This window comes from Myxine glutinosa, chromosome 2 (assembly GCF_964187855.1).
Source record: "Myxine glutinosa chromosome 2, kmMyxGlut1.1, whole genome shotgun sequence".
Taxonomy (NCBI): Eukaryota; Metazoa; Chordata; class Myxini; order Myxiniformes; family Myxinidae; genus Myxine; species Myxine glutinosa.
This window is the reverse complement of record NC_136262.1, coordinates 62,364,254-62,383,156: the sequence shown is the minus strand read 5'-3', so window position 1 is coordinate 62,383,156 and position 18,903 is coordinate 62,364,254. Positions and strand designations below refer to the sequence as shown.

The following is an 18,903-nucleotide window of genomic DNA, read 5'->3' as shown; positions in this document are numbered from 1 at the left end:
ACTCCATCTACATCTCGCTGTCTGATAATATGGACCAACTTCTGTCTACTCATCCTAACTCTCTCTTCCTCATATGTGGTGATTTCAATTGTCACCATGCCAGTTGGCTGGGTGTGGGTACCTCTCTCACCAGCCATGGCTCCTCAGCAAAGGACTTCTGCGACTCACTGGGACTGACACAATCTGTCAATTTCCCGACCCGGATCTCAGTCAACGGAGCATCTTCTCTTCTGGACTTGGTTATGACTAACTTCCCTGAAAATGTCTGCTGCTCTTCTTCTGCTCCAATCGGCTCATCTGATCATGTGCTTGTTAAAGTGGACATCTCTCTGACCATTCTCAGGGTGCCTCCTCAGCATCGACGAGTCTGGCATTTCACTCAGGCCAACTGGCACGGTCTTCAAGCAGCCATCAATCATCTGGACCGGTCTCCCATCTCTACCACCTCTGACATCAACTCATCCTGGGAATTCTTCCAAAGTAAATTGCTCTCTCTCATGCACAGATTTATCCCATCTCGTCTTCAGTTGTCAGACCCTTCCTCCCGTCCATGGTACATGGAATCTTGTGGTGAGGCTGTTGCCCAGAAACAACTTGCCTTCGTCTCCTGGAAAGCAAATCCAACGGAAGGAAATCTCATTTCCTTTCACAAAGCCCGAAACAAGTGTGTGTCCACCCTCAGGAGAGCCAGGAAACAATATCTCTCCGTTCTCAAGACCGAACTCTCTTATCTGTCTCCCTCTTCCAAATCCTGGTGGCATCTGGTCAAATCTGTTTCTGGTGTTTGTTCCCCCTCCATCCCCTCCCTTATCTCAAACGGCTACACAGCTGACTCTGCACGTGAAAAAGCTGAATGCCTCAACTCTATGTTTGCCTCTAAATCTTGTGTCCCAAACCCATCCCTCTCTGTACCCAACGTACCCAGTCGTACCCAGCTGCTCCTGGACTCCGTGTCCTTTCCTCCTGACAAGGTGGAAAAGTTTCTGTCAACCCTCGACTCTGATTCTGCAACTGGACCTGACGGCATCAGCCCACGGGTCCTAAAATCCTGTTCTTCCGCTCTTTCACTCCCTCTCTCTGTTCTCTTCACCCTCTCTTTTGCTCAAGGTCAACTGCCATCTGCTTGGAAATCAGCCAACATCACCGCTTTGCACAAAAAAGGTGCAAAAACAGATCCTAGCAACTACAGACCAATCGGCCTTCTCCCAATTATCAGCAAAGTCATGGAATCCATCATTGCTTCGGATATGAAATCTTTTTTCTTCTCCAATGGCTTGATCTCTGATCATCAATTTGGTTTCAGACCAGGTCACTCTACTCTGGACATGCTGCTTCTGCTGTCTCAACAATGGATGGAGGTCCTCAATGCCAAACAGGAAATTAGAGCTGTCTCCCTCGACATATCACGTGCCTTCGATACGGTCTGGCACCCCGCTCTGCTCACCAAACCCTCCTCCTTTGGTATCCATGGAAATCTCCACGCATGGCTGGCGGACTTCCTCTCTCGTCGTAGTCAACGTGTGGCCCTGAATGGGTTTCTCTCATCTCCTCTTCCTGTTCAGGCTGGAGTTCCCCAAGGCAGTGTTCTGGGCCCTGTGCTTTTTCTGGTCTTCATCAATGATCTCTCTGACTCTCTTGAAAATCCTCTCTATCTCTTTGCTGATGACTCCACTCTCTGCCGCTCCATTCCTCATCCCTCAGATCGGCAGTCTGTAGCCTCCTCACTCTCTGCAGACCTGGACAAAATCACAGACTGGGCAAACAAGTGGAACATGTCTTTCAATCCTGACAAATCTCACACTCTTACGATGTCTCTCCGAAAAGACCGACTGGACAACCCTCCCATCTACTTTCTGAATAATCCTCTCCAAGAAGTTCTGTCACTCAAGCTTTTGGGTCTCACTATCTGCCATGATCTTTCCTGGGAAAACCACATTTCCAAGCTGGCCTCCGAAGCCAGTCGCCGACTGGGCATCCTCCGTCGTGCGAAGTCCTTCCTTGGCACACCTGAGCTCCTCACCACATACAAGGCTTTCATCCGCAGCTCAATGGAATACTGCTCTCCCCTCTGGGCTGGTGCTCCTGCCTCACACCTAGCTCGTCTTCACGCTGTTGAAACCAAAGCGTTCAGAATCATTGGAATCTCCCGCGATGACGCTATCTCCGAGGGCCTTTCACTTACTCACTGCAGGCAGGTTGGTGGTCTTTCCGTCTTCTACCGACTCCTCTCCGGCCTTGCTCCCCCAGCTCTCTCTGGGCTCTGTCCCCCAAATATTCCTGCAGGTCGCACAAGATCTGCCTGCAACCCTCTTATGGTTAAACTGCCAAAATCAAGACTCTCTGCTCACCTTCACTCCTTCATTCCTCTTTTCTCCCGCCTCTGGAACAAACTCCCTCACTCTCTTCAATCCCACTCCTCCCTCCAGGTCTTTAAAACGGCTGTTCACCACCATCTCTTATCTTCCCCAATCCAAAACCTTGATCTTTTCTACCCCTGCTAATTTCACCCCAAATCCACTTTTTTGAGGTGACTTTTGTCTTCTTTCCTGGAAGTCCTTGGTGTCCTTGCGTTTTATACCTATCCTGCCTCCCCCCAGGCCCTCTGCCTCCCACACATCTCCCGATGTCCCTGCCCTCAAATGTTGTGTTTGTGTGCTTCCTCCCCTTCTCTCCCCATCTTGTCGACCGCTCCCATTTTTATATACTTTGTTTACTTGTTTGTTTGATAAATGTTAGCTCTTTCACGAGCCTCGACTCTGTATACCAAAAAAAACCAAAAAAAAACAAAAAAACAAATGTGTCAAGAAATGCATTTCCTTTAAATATTGGATCTTTACCTCCACCACCAAAGTTGGATGGAGGTTATGTTTTCACCCCTGTCTGTTTGTATGTCCGTTTGTTTGTGAACAAGATATCTCAAGAAGTTGTGGACGGATTTGGACGAAATTTGGCAGAAAGGTAGCGTATGTGACAAGGACGAAATGATTAGATTTTGGTGAAGATCCGGATTCGCATCCGGCTAGTAGAATTTTTAAAGTGATTATTCACCATTGAGTGATAGGGCTAAAACCAACATATAGCAGGATATCTCAAAAAGCTATGGACGGATTTGGACGAAACTTGGTGGACAGGTTGTGTGTGTCAAGGAAGAATCTCTTCAATTTTGGTGAAGGTCCGGATCCGGCCAGTAGAATTTTAAAAGTGATTATTCACCATTGGGAGATGGGGCCAAAAACGATACAAAGCAGGATATGTCAAAAAGTTGTGGACGGATGATTTTGATTTTATGTGATTCTGTATTGTGATTTTCTGGTCTACTCTGGGATACAAAACGTAAACTGTTCACCGGGCAGAGTTATGCTCTCTACTGAGTGCCGTTCTAGTTTATGATATTGTTGATCACAAGGTTTATACGCATTCCACATTTACCAAAAATAGGTGGATTTACATATTCTTCCCACTCCCCCAACTTTATCAGAATATTTTTGGTTCATGAGTTATCAAGTGACCACTATATTCGTCATGTGTGTGCGTCTGTCTGTGTGTCTGTCTGTCCACAGCATAACTACCCGATGATATCTGATCTTGATGAAACTTGGGTGGGAGGTTGATATCATGATCTAGTTGTGTCCTGCCTAGAGTGGGCGTATTGCGCCCATTGTGGGCGGAGCCACGCCCCAAAAAGATGTCTTTTTAGGGGGTAATCGAGTTCAAGCTACATATTCTCCACGGGGTTTGGTGGAATCTGACAGGGGTTTTGATATTTGGTTAGGCCAATGTCATGTGTCTAGCTAGCCCCACGGAGCTCGATTTTTCATTTTTTTTTTTTTCATTTTATTTTTCACCGAAGTTTCGGTATTGTGTAGCTAACTAACCTCATAACTGATTATACAGTATTTTTTATCTCATTTCAAGGTCAAGTAACCTTCGTTTTGACATTTCCGGGCCTGGCCTGTCCGGGCCTATTTCGGTTATAGTCCGTCCTTTGTCATTGAATACCGCTCGCTCGTGAACCATCGTCGTCTCCTGACTTGTATAGTTTCACTTTTAGGATGACTCCACTCTCTTCACTGAATGAATAAGAATGAATGATCATTTTAAGGCCATTTTTCCCCGCTAGAGCCGGGGTTAGCCTTGCGGGCCCCATGACAATCATGGTTCCCTTTTTGAGGCAATGTTTTTTATGGCCGGATGCCCTTCCTGACGCCAACCCTTGGTCACGCTCTTCGATGCGCAGGGATACCGTGTACCTATTCTAAATCTATCTATTAATCTATCTATTATCAATTAACTAAATCTATTAATAAATATGCCGTGATATATTTGCTGTTGATAAATATGCCGGGATATAATGGCTGTTAATAAATATGCCGTTATATAATGGCTGTTAAGAAATATGCTGTGATATATTTGCTGTTCATAATTATGCCGTGATATATTTGCTGTTAATAAATATGCCGTCATATATTTGCTGTTAATAAATATGCCGTGACATATTTGCTGTTAATAAATATGCCGGGATAGATTTGCTGTTAATAAATATGCCAGGATATATTTGCTGTTAAGAAATATGCCGTGATATATTTGCTGTTCAGAAATATGCCGCGATAGATTTGCTGGTAATAAATATGCCGTGATATATTTGCTGTTAATAAATATGCCGGGATATATTTGCTGTTAATCAATTTGCCGTGATATATTTGCTGTTAATAAATATGCCGGATATATTTGCTGTTAATAAATATGCCGGGATATATTTGCTGTTAATAAATATGCCGGGATATATTTGCTGTTAATAAATATGCCGTGATATATTTGCTGTTAATAAATATGCCGGATAGATTTGCTGTTAATAAATATGCCGGGATATATTTGCTGTTCATAAATATGCCGTGATATATTTGCTGTTAATAAATATGCCACGATATATTTGCTGTTAATAAATATGCCGTGATATATTTGCTGTTAATAAATATGCTGTGATATATTTGCTGTTAATAAATGTGCTGGGATATATTTGCTGTTAATAAATATGCCGTGACATATTTGCTGTTAATAAATATGCCGCAATATCTTTGCAGTTAATAAATATACCGGGATATATTTGCTGTTAAGAAATATGCCGCGATATATTTGCCGTTATTAAATATACCGGGATATATTTGCTGTTGATAAATATGCCGTGATAGATTTGCTGTTAATAAATATGCCGTAATATATTTGCTGTTAATAAATATGCCGTGACATATTTGCTGTTAATAAATATGCCGGGATATATTTGCTGTTCATAAATATGCCGTGATATATTTGCTGTTAAGAAATATGCCGTGATATATTTGCTGTTCATAAATATGCCGCAATATCTTTGCCGTTAATAAATATGCCGGGATATTTTTGCTCTTAATCAATATGCCGCGATATATTTGCAGTTAAGAAATATACCGCGGTATATTTGCTGTTAATATATATGCCGGGATAATATATATGCCGGGATACAATGACCCAAAACACACTGCCCAAGGGGTTCATCAGGGGGTCAAAGTGGAGGGTTACAGATTGGCCAAGTCAATCTCTTGATTTAAATCCAATGGAGCATGGATTTAAATTACTGAAGAGGAGAGTAAAGTCAGAAATCCCCCAAAACAAACAACAACGAAAATGGCTGCAGTAAAGTCTTGGCAAAGCATCTCAAAGGAAGATACCAATAGTTTGGTGATTATCGATGGGTCACAGGCTCGATACAGTTATTGCATGTAAGGGATATGTAACCAAATACTAACTATTACACTACTTTAATTTACTTTAAGTTAATCTGTTCCAATACTTATGCTTATCTAAAATGGGGGGGCTGAACATCAAAAGTGTTATTGTTCAACGATGTAGTCAACACCGAGGGCCTTTCACTCACTCACCGCAGGCAGGTTGGTGGTCTTTCTGTCTTCTACCGACTCCTCTCCGGCCTTGCTCCCCCAGCTCTCTCTGTGCTCTGTCCCCCCAATATTCCTTCAGGTCGCACAAGATCTGCCTGCAACCCTCTTATGGTTAAACTGCCAAAGTCTAGGCTCTCTGCTCACCTTCACTCTTTCATTCCCCTTTTCTCCCGCCTCTGGAACAAACTCCCCCACTCCCTTCAATCCCACTCCTCCCTCCAGGTCTTTAAAACAGCTGTTCACCACCATCTCTTATCTTCCCCCATCGAAAACCTTGATCTTTTCTACCCCCGGCAATTCACCCTAGAGTCCTTGCAGTGTTCATATGTTTTATTCCTCTCCCACCTCCCCCCAAGTCCTCCCGATGTCCCTGCTCTCAAATGTTGTGTTTGTGTCCTTCCCCCTCTTCCCCCTCTCTTTTGTGTCCTTCCCCCTCTCTCCCCATCTTGTCTGCCGCTCCCCTTGTTTTTTGTGTTTTGTGTGTCGGTTTGTCTTTTTGTGTGATTAATGTTAGCTCTTTTACGAGCCTCGATCTTGTATACAAAAAAAAAAAAAAAAAAAAAAAAAAAACTGTTAATAAATATGCCGTTTTAGGAGTTGCGGGAGACGAGGCCATTTCATAGGGTTCGAAGCTCGTTTATTCGTACAGAAATCTCCAGCATTCTGATCGCGAACGGAAGTCGTACAGCTTTTATAAAGCCAAAACCCTCTTCGGAGGGCGTGGCTCCAACAACCGCGTGTGCGTCACGTCCACACAATCAAAAGCCCCACAGGCCCGTGCACGTGGATTATCACCAAACATAAGGTAACCGTCACATGCGAATAAGATAACCGCGACATGCAAATAAGTTAACCGTGACATGCGAATAAGTTAACCGCGACATGCGAATAAGGTAACCGCTACATGCACCCCCCCCAGAATGCACTCCCATGGGCATGTACGTAGTTCGCAGGCGTGCTCGGCAGGGCCGAGAAGGCTCGAGCAGTGCTCGGCTTCGGTACGCGTGAAAAAACGCCGCCGTGGGGTTGAGCTGACCGAGGGGCTGGTCAAGGCCTTGGGGGAGGCTGCCGAGGTTCCTCGCGGGCCTCCCAAGGCTTCAGAGTAGGAGTAGTAGTTGCGCGAGTTGCGAGCAGTAGTGTGCGTGAAGGTAACGAAGCAGCCGTGCCGCTAACGTCAGTGCGCGCGCAAGAGATGAGCAGCAGTGCCACCCACATCTCGTAACTGCGTTCCTTCGGAGGGTCCTGGAGCAGGCTCGCCCCTCTGGTCGTAGAGGAGGAGCCGAGCGCGGTGCGCGAACCACATGGCCGCTCGTCGTTTCCGAAACTCCGGCAGTTCGATCGAAACTGCGTTCGAAACAGCGCCCGCATCCGTTCGGGAGAAGCCGGGGTCACCAGTTTTGGAGTTGCGGAAGGCGAGGAGACGAGGCCATTTCGTAGGGTTCGAAGCTCGTTTATTCGTACAGAAATCTCCAGCACTCTGATCGCGAACGGAAGTCGTACAGCTTTTGTAAAGCCAAAACCCTCTTCGGAGGGCGTGGCTCCAACAACCGCGCGTGCGTCACGTCCACACAACCAAAAGCCCCACAGGTCCGTGCACGTGGATTATCACCAAACATAAGGTAACCGTCACATGCGAATAAGTTAACTGCGACATGCAAATAAGTTAACCGCGACATGCGAATAAGGTAACCGCTACACCGTGATATATTTGCTGTTGATAAATATGCCGGGATATATTTGCTTTTAATCAATATGCCGCGATATATTTGCTGTTAAGAAATATGCCGCGGTATATTTGCTGTTAAGAAATATGCCGTGATATATTTGCTGTTAATATATATGCCGGGATATATTTACTGTTAATAAATATGCTGTGATATATTTGCTGTTAATAAATATGCCGTGAGAGATTTGCTGTTAATAAATATGCCATGATATATTTGCTGTTAATAAATATGCCGTGACATATTTGCTGTTAATAAATATGCCGGGATATATTTGCTGTTCATAAATATGCCGTGATATATTTGCTGTTAAGAAATATGCCGTGATATATTTGCTGTTCATAAATATGCCGTGATATATTTGCTGTTAATAAATATGCCGGGATATTTTTGCTGTTAATCAATATGCCGCGATATATTTGCAGTTAAGAAATATGCCGCGGTATATTTGCTGTTAAGAAATATGCCGTGATATATTTGCTGTTAATATATATGCCATATATATATGTCTGGTGTTGGTCCTGGTGTTGGGCTAGCGGCTAGGGTGCCGGCTGAGGATCCTAGGATCCTGGGTTCGAATCCCGGTCAATCGCTGAATTAACGCCAGGGGGGTTGACTCAGCCTGTCATCCTTCCGAGGTCGGCAAATTGAGTACCAGTTCACTGGTAATTCCCTGCTTGTCGTTAAAGGCGGCAAAAAGGGTTGGCGTCAGGAAGGGCATCCGGCCGTAAAACATTGCTTCAAAAAGGGGACCGAAAAACAACAACAACCACAGTTCCCGAAAAAGGCCAACCCCCGCTTGCGGGGAAAAATGGCCTCTAAAAGGTGGGGTTTTTTTTGGTTTTTTAAATATATGCCATGATATATTTACTGTTAATAAATATGTCGTGATATATTTGCTGTTAATAAATATGCCGGGATATATTTGCTTTTAATCAATATGCCATGATATATTTGCTGTTAAGAAATATGCCGCGGTATATTTGCTGTTAAGAAATATGCCGCGGTATATTTGCTGTTAAGAAATATGCCGCGGTATATTTGCTGTTAAGAAATATGCCGCGATAGATTTGCTGGTAATAAATATGGTGATTTTGGAATATCCCAATAGTCCATGCAGATGTGATAGGCGAATGCTCTATGTCGGATCCCAGAAGGAGAAGTCCGACCCACATGCACACAGTTTGTCAGTACATTGCTGTGCTCATTTTCTTCACAACTTGAACAAACTAGATGCAGAAAATGGACTTGTCTTTATCTGTTTGTAACGAATGACAGGAGAAGGGAGAAGCTTTCGATATAATTTGCTGAACCAATGAACAGATTAAGAATGGACAAAGTGAGATAAGTCGGGGTAGGAATCAAATCCGGTGACTTGGAACTGTTTCAGGCGGGTAATCGGTTGTGTAGAATTTAGGGTTCTATTCCCAGTTCCGATGGTGGAAATCGATTTTAACCGGTAATCTTTTTTTTTTTCTTTTTTTTTTCCCCAATTCTATTGTGCAGACAGTCTCCTGTGGATTTCAATTGCTTTGTTCTCCTTCAAAAGGACCTTAACGATATCCCTCTACTCCATCAGACATGTGACTGTGTTGGCCGCATATTGGTTTTACCCAGAATGCTCTGACCTGTGTTGATGTTACTTCCTGTATGGCCTGCTCAGAATAGACAATATTATTCTACAAAATCTTTGCATGAGAAGAAAGAACTACCTTTAGAGTTTATTTCCCCCCGCAGAGCAGGGGTTGGCCTTTTTCGGGCACACTGCTCCCATTTTTGAAGCAATGTTTTATGGACGGATGCCCTTCCTGCCGCCAACCCTGTTAGTCGCCTTTTGCGACACACAGGGAATTACCAGTGAACTGGTACTCAATTTGCTGACCTCAGAAGGATGACAGGCTGAGTCCACCCCTCTGGTGTTAATTCAGCGATCGACCGGGATTCAAACCCAGGATCCTAACCGCTAAGCCAACACCAACACCAGGTTGTGCATTGAACTATTATTACCCTGCGCTCGCGAAGCAAAAAGCGAGGTTAAGCATTCGGGTGATACGTGTGCCATGTGCCGTGTCTGCATTTTTAAAATTCATTTTCTCGGCAACCGTTGGTCCGATTGACATGAAATTTTATCATAGGAGCGCCTCCGCCTGCAGAAATTTTCTACTTATAATTATGACGTCATAGGTCACGTGGTACGGACGCCATCTTGGAAAAATGTTACACCTCCATATCTCCCAAACTGCTCAATGGAAACATGGCTCATTGTCAAGTACTCCCCATGGGGAATAAGATATGTTGATGATGTCATCGGTGCCTTAATTATGACGTCATAATTCGACAAGTACAACGCTTGATCTGATCAGTATGAAAAAAAAAATCCTCTGCAACTGTTAGTCCGATTGGCACGAAATTTTCACCATAGGAGGGCCTCCTCCTCTGGAATTTTTAAAATGATAATTATGACGTCATAGGTCACGTGGTACAGGCGCCATCTTGGAAAAACTTCACACCTCTATAATCTCTGAAACCACTCCATGGAGAAAATTGAGACCTGGCTCATTGTCAACTACTCCCCATGGGGAATAAGATATGTTAATGATGATGTCATCGGTGCCTTCGTTATGACATCGTAATTCAAGAAATACAACACTTATCCATCCGATCATTATTAATTTTTTTCAGCAACTGTTGGTCTGATGGACACGAAGTTTTCACCATTGGAGCGCATCCTCCTTCATAATATTTTAATGGTCATCATGACGTCATAGGTCATGTGTTACAGGCGCCATCTTGGAAAAATCGAAAAACGTTTCACCTCTATATCTCCAAAACCGCTTCATGGAAAAAATTGAAATGTGGCTCATTGTAAATAACTCCATATGGGGAATAGGTGTTGTTAACGATGACGTCATTGATGCCATAATTATGATGTCATAATTCGACAGGGACAACACTTAGTCTGATAAGTTTGAAATTTATTGAACATGATCTATGCAACAATTATATTAGAGAATATAAATTTTCATGTTCAGACATGCAAAAACGTCTTAAACGTTCAAAAACAGAAGAGCTGGCTCACACCAAGTTGACTGCACAGGGTAAGTATTTTTTGAATACCATCTAGTTTATAAATGTTCTACATATAAATTCCACGTCAACCTTCAACTGCCCTTGGAGTTGAATTCATGACTTTATACACAGAAACGTTGTGCCACGTGGGTAAATTAATATCCGTGACTTGTTCAAGCACATGGCGTGTAAACTAGAGGTTTCCTTTTTTTTCGTAATCTTAGACATTGGGTTTGTGATTATGAAGGAGAAACATTCCCGATTTCTCTCGTACAACAAGATTGCTTTTGTTTGTGTGTCTCTGGACCATACCTATAAATCCAAATGTTGTTTGGTCTTGCAGGCTGTCCTCCCAGTCCACGGGAGAGGCACGGTTGGGAAGCGACTGTCAGCGGAAGAGAGGCAGGAAGTTAATTTTGAATGCACGAATAGATCCTGACCAATCTGCTAATGGTAGTGACCGAGAGGTATGATCATCACTATTGCCGTTAAATGATTGCTCGGGAAGTTGTGTCAAAGTGGTGGTGCTGATTTGTCATGGCTCTTTACCTTTTATGAGCTGATGAAAAGGTTGTGCTCTATTCATTTATTTATTTTCTCAGCTGCTCACTCAAAATGTGCATCTTAATAAATCTGGGATCTTAGTAACGTGCTTGCATTATCCTCTCCATGGTCTGCTTCTTCATGCAATGAACTGTAGAAATGAATCTGATAAATAGTGCTTTGATGTCAGCAGGGGCTGGTGCTTGCTGAAGTGTACAGTCTTACTGAGTGAATGTTAAGCTGGCTGTCTCATCTATAGTCATTTAGACATTAGAAGAAAAGAACAAACCACACCCTGTGCCATTTGCAGAAACAATAACAAAATGGTAATTTTACCGAAATCCAACCCCATCAGGGATCAAACGGAGACCAGACGGACAGCTCAACGTTTGGTGCATGCAACAAACTGAACTGTACTGCTCCCCATATGTGATCTTGTAAATTCCACATTTCTTCATCGTCATCCAGTTAGTTTGCCATTTGGGTTATTTCACTGAGTTGTGTCTTCTCTTTATTCCCCTTAGGAAAAGAAAGGAGACTTGAAAATAAAACTGAAAGTTCCCAGTCCAACAGAACTTTCCATTAAATTGAGACGCAACTCAGAAGGTGAGGTTAAAATGTGGAAGATTTATACAAGTGGCATGGGTAGCAAAGACCCAATAATCTCTTTGTCACACTCGCTGAAATGTATTCTCAAACAATAAACTGTATATGGTTTGAGAGGTGCTTGTGTGTTTTTACCTCTGCCAGTGAAGGTGGATGTATGTTATATTTTCACTCCAGTCCTTGGAGTTGGACTGTCTGTCTGTGAGGCTGTCTGTGATCTGTCTGTCTGTGAGCAGGATATCTCAAAAGGTTATGGATGGAATTGGGCGAAGCTTGGTCGACATGTTGCATGTGTGCCAATGACAGATTGATTACATTCTTATGAAGATCTGGATCCGGATCTGGATACGAGAATTTTTTAATTTCTTAAGTGATTCTTTGCCACTGAGTGATTTGTTGAAAGGAAAGATTGTATCGTGTATATTTTTGGATATTTTTGATTAGGTTTAGCATTGACATAATAAATGCAAGGACAATGAAATTTGGGGGGGGGAGGAAATGAATGAAAAATGAAATGGGGTGGGGAGGGGAGGAGGGAATTTAAAGATGCAATTAACTTTTTAGCAATTAATTTCCGTAATTTGTCTTCATTTATTAGCGCTGAGGAAGCGCCTCTAGCGAATGACTTCCAGCCAGTGTAACGCGAATTCCTGTCACAGGAATTCTGAGATCATATAAGTGTGACGTGGCAGTTCCTGATTGGTTCGTGTTGGGGAACCCCTTCTCGCTGCCGACGTGACGTAAATTCGCGCACGCGCACTGGTGAAGCGCGAGATTCGGCCCAAGGTTCTTATTATTATTATTATTATTATTATTTTTGTATACAAGATCGAGGCTCGAACCATGATCGAGGCTCGAAATTCCATGCCCGAACCTCAGCGCAATCCAAGAGGATTCACTTGTTCTGCCAAAAATTGAAGACATTTGACAGGGATTTTTGAGGCAGTTGTTTTTGGCTGCCATTCCACACTCCGTTGCTTAGGAGAACGGTGGAGCTTGTTATCAAGGAAGCAAACTCGGTTACTTACAGGGTGTCTCCATGCAATGTATACAGGCTTTATCTATCAAAAACTATACTCTTTTCTTTCTGCACTACCTTTTGAGTAGCAATCATTACATCACATGCTTACGCCAACCGTTAGGTATTGGTAACACTCAACATCATCCCTCTCTCTCCTATTTCATTACTTTTCTGAAATATTAAAGTCTGTGTACATTTTATTGAAACATCCTGTATATATATATATATATATATATATATTTATTGTGATTGTAATTATAATTCCTATTCTTATTAAATTCTATGCATTTAAATGTGAGATTGGAGTTGTTATATAAGTGTGTATTGTCAGAGATCAAAAACGAATGCATTGCATTTTGTCGTAAGGATGATTAATCAGAAATTAATAGGAAATGACACAAGCTATAGTTAAAAATATAACAATATTGTGGAAAAACAGATAACCCTTCCTTCCTCATATCTTTGCTATAAAAGTGGATTTTTTAAATATTTGCATTTTGCAGGTTCAGCCCAATGCACAGAGATGTTGGTTGTTGTTGTTGTTGCCCAGATTCCTGGGGCAACCAGGCCTTGGTGTCTGGGCATTGGCACGTGTGTGTTTTATTCCACAGGATCACACTCTTGCCGGCGGAAATCGTGGTCGTGGTCTTCATACCTTGATGAGGAAAAAGCAATCGCTGCCCCATCTAAACTTTTTAAAGAGGTCAGATATAGCAGTGTATTAGTGTGTAAAAACTGCAGGTTCAAAGTTTATCTTGTCATTGCAGCAATTTTTTGGGCTAAAATAAATAAATAAAAATTAGTGCGATGATCCGTTGTTTCTACATCTCACTCTCGTGTCTCTCTCTATGTACCATGTTCTATAAAGATCACCTTGTCTGATGAAGCGGTTGCCTCGGGTTACAATCCCGGATGGGTCGCTATTGCAACACAGGATGCTCTACTGAGTGTAAAGGAATTTGGAATTTTGCCAGAATACCAACGGTATCTTGCCTACCCTTCATGGAGGACACCGTGGGATCATTAACGTCCACCAGTGAATGTTAGTAGATGGGACACCCAGCTTCACATCCATCCAAGAAATGTCACACACAAGTGGATGTGTCGCCCTATATGCGAAACACCAGGATGACAGTTTATAGCTGGGCTGAGATTTGAACCCAGGCTAGACTAGATAGCTCAGCGGTGAGCATGCACACTTCTAGGCTATCTTTACAGCCCATATTTAACTGCCTATTTTTTTTTCGCAAGAGCTGTTACATTCAGTAAAAGTGTCAATATTCTCACAGAGCTCGATGCTGGTTTTCACATCCAGGCTTCTTCACCAGAGTTAAGCAGATATGAGCACGAGCTTCTCTTGGTATAAATACCTCATCTCCATTGGCATATTCAATCCGTTTGGGACAGGCCTTGGTATTGATAAATTTGTCCTGGGTTGTGTCTCTCTTGAACCAAAGCTGATGTCATAACGTCGTTCCTGTTGGTGTGGTGTACACCGCCGCCAATGCTTTTGACGTGTTATTACAAACGTCCTATGGAAGCGGTAATGCCAAACAAAATGGATCACATTCACTTGTACTTGTGACCCATTTACTTTTTGTTGTATGATTTGTGGACTGGGTGGATGACAAAAAGGAGAAATATGCATAAGATTACCTTCAGCATGTTTTTATAAATTTAGAATGCTGCCAAATTAGATCACGCTGCCATAATGTTTTTCAAACTGGCATATTTTATCCACGCATATACGTTCAGAGTAGAGACAAAATGAAGGGCAAGCCAAAATAGACGGGCTTAAAAGTATGTGTTAGCAATTGCTTGTTAATGGTGTGATGTATGGTACGATGGTGATATTGCGCAATTCCCTGGCCGTCCCCTTGAAGGCACCAAAGCTAAGCGTGAGCTGTATTTTCACGATCTGACCAAGTTCGGTCATCAAATTCAAGCCAATTGGGATGCAACCAGTGCCTGTCCCGAATAGCTCAAACCTGCTAATGGAGACGAGAAACAAGTTAACCAAACCCTGGTGATATTATCGACCATGTCTCATTTTGTTGACCAGTGATACTCAAGGTGGTGTGTTTGGCGTGCATGTATTTCAATTTTAATCTATGGATCCACACTCAAGAACCACATCGGCCTGTAATGTTATTATTATGGGGCCAATACAAGGGTATCCTTTTGAAATCATTCGCATTATTATCATTAGCCCGTCCCCTGCACAGCAGGAGACGGGGTTTTGTAATCACTTCTGTGTGTGTGTGTGTGTGTGTGTGTGTGTGTGTGTGTGTGTGTGTGTGTGTGTGTGTGTGTGTGTGTGTGTGCGCGCGTGTGTGTGTGCGTGCGTGTGTGTGTGTGTGTTCCCAGGCCATAACGTTTTACAATTTTAGCTATTGTCATCAAATTTTCACCAAAGCTTTATTATGATAATACAGAGAAGGCAAATTAATAATTTTGTCAAAAGCTCAAAGGTCAGCAACACCTAAATTCATAAATTTTCATCCAATTGACCTGAAATTTCATATTTACCATTTGAGTTTTGTCATCAAATTTTCAACAAAGCTTTATTATGATAATATGGAGAAGACAAATTAATAATCTGGTCAAACGGTTGAGCTTCTGTAAAATCACCAATTTTCACCCAGTTGACTTGAAATTTCAAGAATTTGCATATTGGGTCACATAATTGGTTCACCAATCAAAAGCTAGAAGCTGATTGTTTTTTTTCAAATCAAAAGATCAAATCAAAGGTCAAAGGTCAAAGGATCAAAAGGCTGCATAAAATCATCATTTTTCATTTTGTGGTTTTTAAACTGTTTTCGTTATTTTGAGCATACCAAAGAAGCAGAAGACGTCTGAATACAAACGGATGCATCCTGGCTTTGCATTTTCAGATGCATTCTAGTACATATTATTATTATTCCATAAATTTGTATGCTAACTGCAGGTCAAACCGTTCATTGCAGAAACTTGAAACTTTGACCACCTATAGTATACCACTTTAAATGATGCACATCCTAAAGATGACATCATAGGTCACTTGACCTTGCGGTCAAGGATGTGCATCCTTAGGATGTGTCATCCTTAGGATGTGCATCAATTAAAGTGGTATACTATTTCACCTTTAGTATACCACTTTAATCGATGCACATCCTAAGGATGACATCATAGGTCACTTGACCGAGCAGTCATATTGGATTTCATGTCAATTTTCATCCGATTGACTTGAAAATTGAAAAGCATTTGCATATTGCCTCACTGAATTAGGAAACCAACTATTTTTGAGGCCAAAAGGTCAAAGGTCAACTGAAGGTGAAACTTCCAAAATCGATTTTCTCCTGATAAACCGTCAATTTGCATCCGATTGACTTGGCAATTCAACAGCTTTTGCACATTGTCAATAAATAGGAAAACCAACTATTTTTGAGGTCAAAAGGTCAAAGGTCAACTCTAGGTCAAACTTCCGAAATCATCGATTTTTATCTGAAAACCCATCAATTTTCATCCGATTGACTTGAAAATAGAACAGCATTTGTGCATTGCCTCACTGAATTGGGAAACCAACTATTTATGAGGTCAAAAGGTCAAAGGTCAACTCAAGGTCAAACTTCTAAAATCATCATTTTTCATCTGAAAAATCGTCACTTTTCATCCTGTTGACCCGAGCTTTAATCAACATTGTAAATTTTAATCTTCATGAAATCTTCATTTAAACTGACGACCCTAATAATCCCAACCTAGCCACACTATAACCGTTAAGCTAACACCAGGCTTCATATAAAAAAAAACAAAAAAAAACCACCTTTAGAGGCCATTTTTCCCCGCAAGCGGGGGTTGGCCTTTTTCGGGCACCGTGGTTGTTGTTGTTTTTCGGTCCCCTTGTTGAAGCAATGTTTTACGGCCGGATGCCCTTCCTGCCGCCAACCCTGTTTGTCGCCTTTTACGACAAACAGGGAATTACCAGTGAACTGGTACTCAATTAGCCGACCTCGGAAGGATGACAGACTGAGTCAACCCCCCTAGCGATAATTCAGCGATCGACCGGGATTCGAACCCAGGATCTTAGGATCCTAAGCTGGCACCCTAGCCGCTAGGCCAACGCCAGGCTAGCCAGGCTGTATATCAATAACATTACAAGACAAGCACAGCATGTGAAAGGGTAGGGGTGAAGAAGATGCCGCTGATATGGCTATGTACGCTGCCAACTGATGCCTGTTCTATGCTGAACAATAGAGCTTCCATCTCCTAAACTGTGGCTCAACATCATGTTATTACAGTGTATAGGATGGGGTATATAAGACTGCTTCTGTAGCGCTAAACGTCCGGATTGTTTAACGATCTATAAAAGTCTTATTTTAATAAAATTTAAATTTTATACTTGAACATTGCGGAATAAAAATTAAAAAAAACACTTTTAGAGGCCATTTTTTCCCCGCAAGCTGGGGTTGGCCTTTTTCGGGGACCGTGGTTGTTGTTGTTTTTTTTCGGTCCCCTTTTTGAAGCAATGTTTTATGAGGGTTAGGGTTAGGCATTGAAGCAATGCAATTGCATTGAAGCAATGCGGAATGTAAAACTTTATTTGGGTGGTGTATACGCAACAGACCACTGCCTCGATCGCTCCCAAAAATATAAACTAACCCAGGTTACGTACATGAAGCAAAAACATTCATAATACATAGTGGTTGTATAGCTTGGATAATTCAAATTGCAACCCCCTCCTCCAAAGGAATAAAATGCCAAGATGGGAAAAAAGAAAATTTTTCAAAACGTTATGGAATCAAATAAAACTTCAGGAAACACACCTTTGGGGTGTCCTGAGTAATTCCTGAAAGTTTCCACTTCCTAGGTCAAATCCTCTTGGAGGATTAGATGAAACATGCCTCCAACATATTTTCCCTCCATTATCTATCTATAATTCCAGTAATCTCTGTGTGTCTGTGTGTTTGTTTGTCTGTGACCGCTGTTTCTCGACAACCACGGGTCCGATATACTTGAAACTTGCCAGGTATATTGCTGGGGACCCGAGGATGTGCCTTTTCAAGGTTTCATATTAATCGGAGAAGTAGTTACCGAGCTATGTCCAAAAAACGATTCAACCAATCAGAGAGCAGCGAGCCATCACGTGTGCCGAACGTGGCGAACAGACTCTGCCTCGGACGGCACATTTGAGAGCGTATTCATTTATTTCACGTTGGCAAACTATGTTGGCGCTATGTTGGCGTTAAACTATGTTTTAAAACTAATTAAAACTAATTTGCGATTCATCGTAACTGCGATATGCGACCTTCCGGACAGTCAAATGAGGACGTCACTTCCGGACTTACGGATAGTCATAGTGACGACGTACTGATGCTGAACGTGGCGAGCAGACGCTGTAAGGTACGATCGATTGTAGTACACGTTTATAATAACTCTGCCGATACAGGCCCGATTAACTGCAGCGCCATCCGAGCTGCGGCGTCGGGACGATACATTCATTGTACGGTCACATCACGCACTTACGGGCACGCCCATGGGCCCATGGGCACGCCCATGCATGCATGGGCGAAGACATTTTTTTTTTTTTTTTTGGCAAGGAACGGGCACCCACGTACGGGCACGTCCTAGTATGTATAAACTGAACATCAAAAGAAACTTATCACTTTCATTTTTTTGAAATGTGCCGCTTTACAAACACGTTTCTTCAATTGTAATAGCTGATTATGTAACGGGAACTTCACTTCAATCACCTGGTTGATAAACAATGGCATGCTTGAGTGGTTATGTAGAGAGATCTTTCCCTTTAAATAATGACCCTCATCATGAAATCCTTCAGTTCTCATGGTTAGACATTAATTTACTGCTGTCTTTAGTCACTCTAGACTCTGGAGGCTTCTGACAGGGAAAACAACAAGAAAATTCAGATGCCACGCCTGACATCTGAACAACGTTTAAGGGCAATTGGGATGCTTGAGGCTGGTGTAAGCCAGCGAACTATTGCCCAACGTCTTGGTTGCTCACAGCTTGCAAT

At 42.4% G+C, this 18,903-nt stretch overlaps 1 protein-coding gene across 19 annotated transcripts in view; it reads left to right on the top strand.

Moving 5' to 3' along the window:
* L3MBTL3 (L3MBTL histone methyl-lysine binding protein 3) overlaps window positions 1-18,903 on the top strand; it is a 207,592-nt gene that overhangs the window by 23,431 nt on the left and 165,258 nt on the right. For all 19 annotated transcript variants that reach the window (XM_078773371.1, XM_078773368.1, XM_068108064.2 and 16 more), the window contains 3 exons: window positions 11,067-11,190; window positions 11,791-11,872; window positions 13,505-13,596. In XM_078773371.1, coding sequence (XP_078629497.1) covers window positions 11,067-11,190; window positions 11,791-11,872; window positions 13,505-13,596 — 298 coding nt within the window. The remainder of the gene's footprint in view (window positions 1-11,066; window positions 11,191-11,790; window positions 11,873-13,504; window positions 13,597-18,903) is intronic.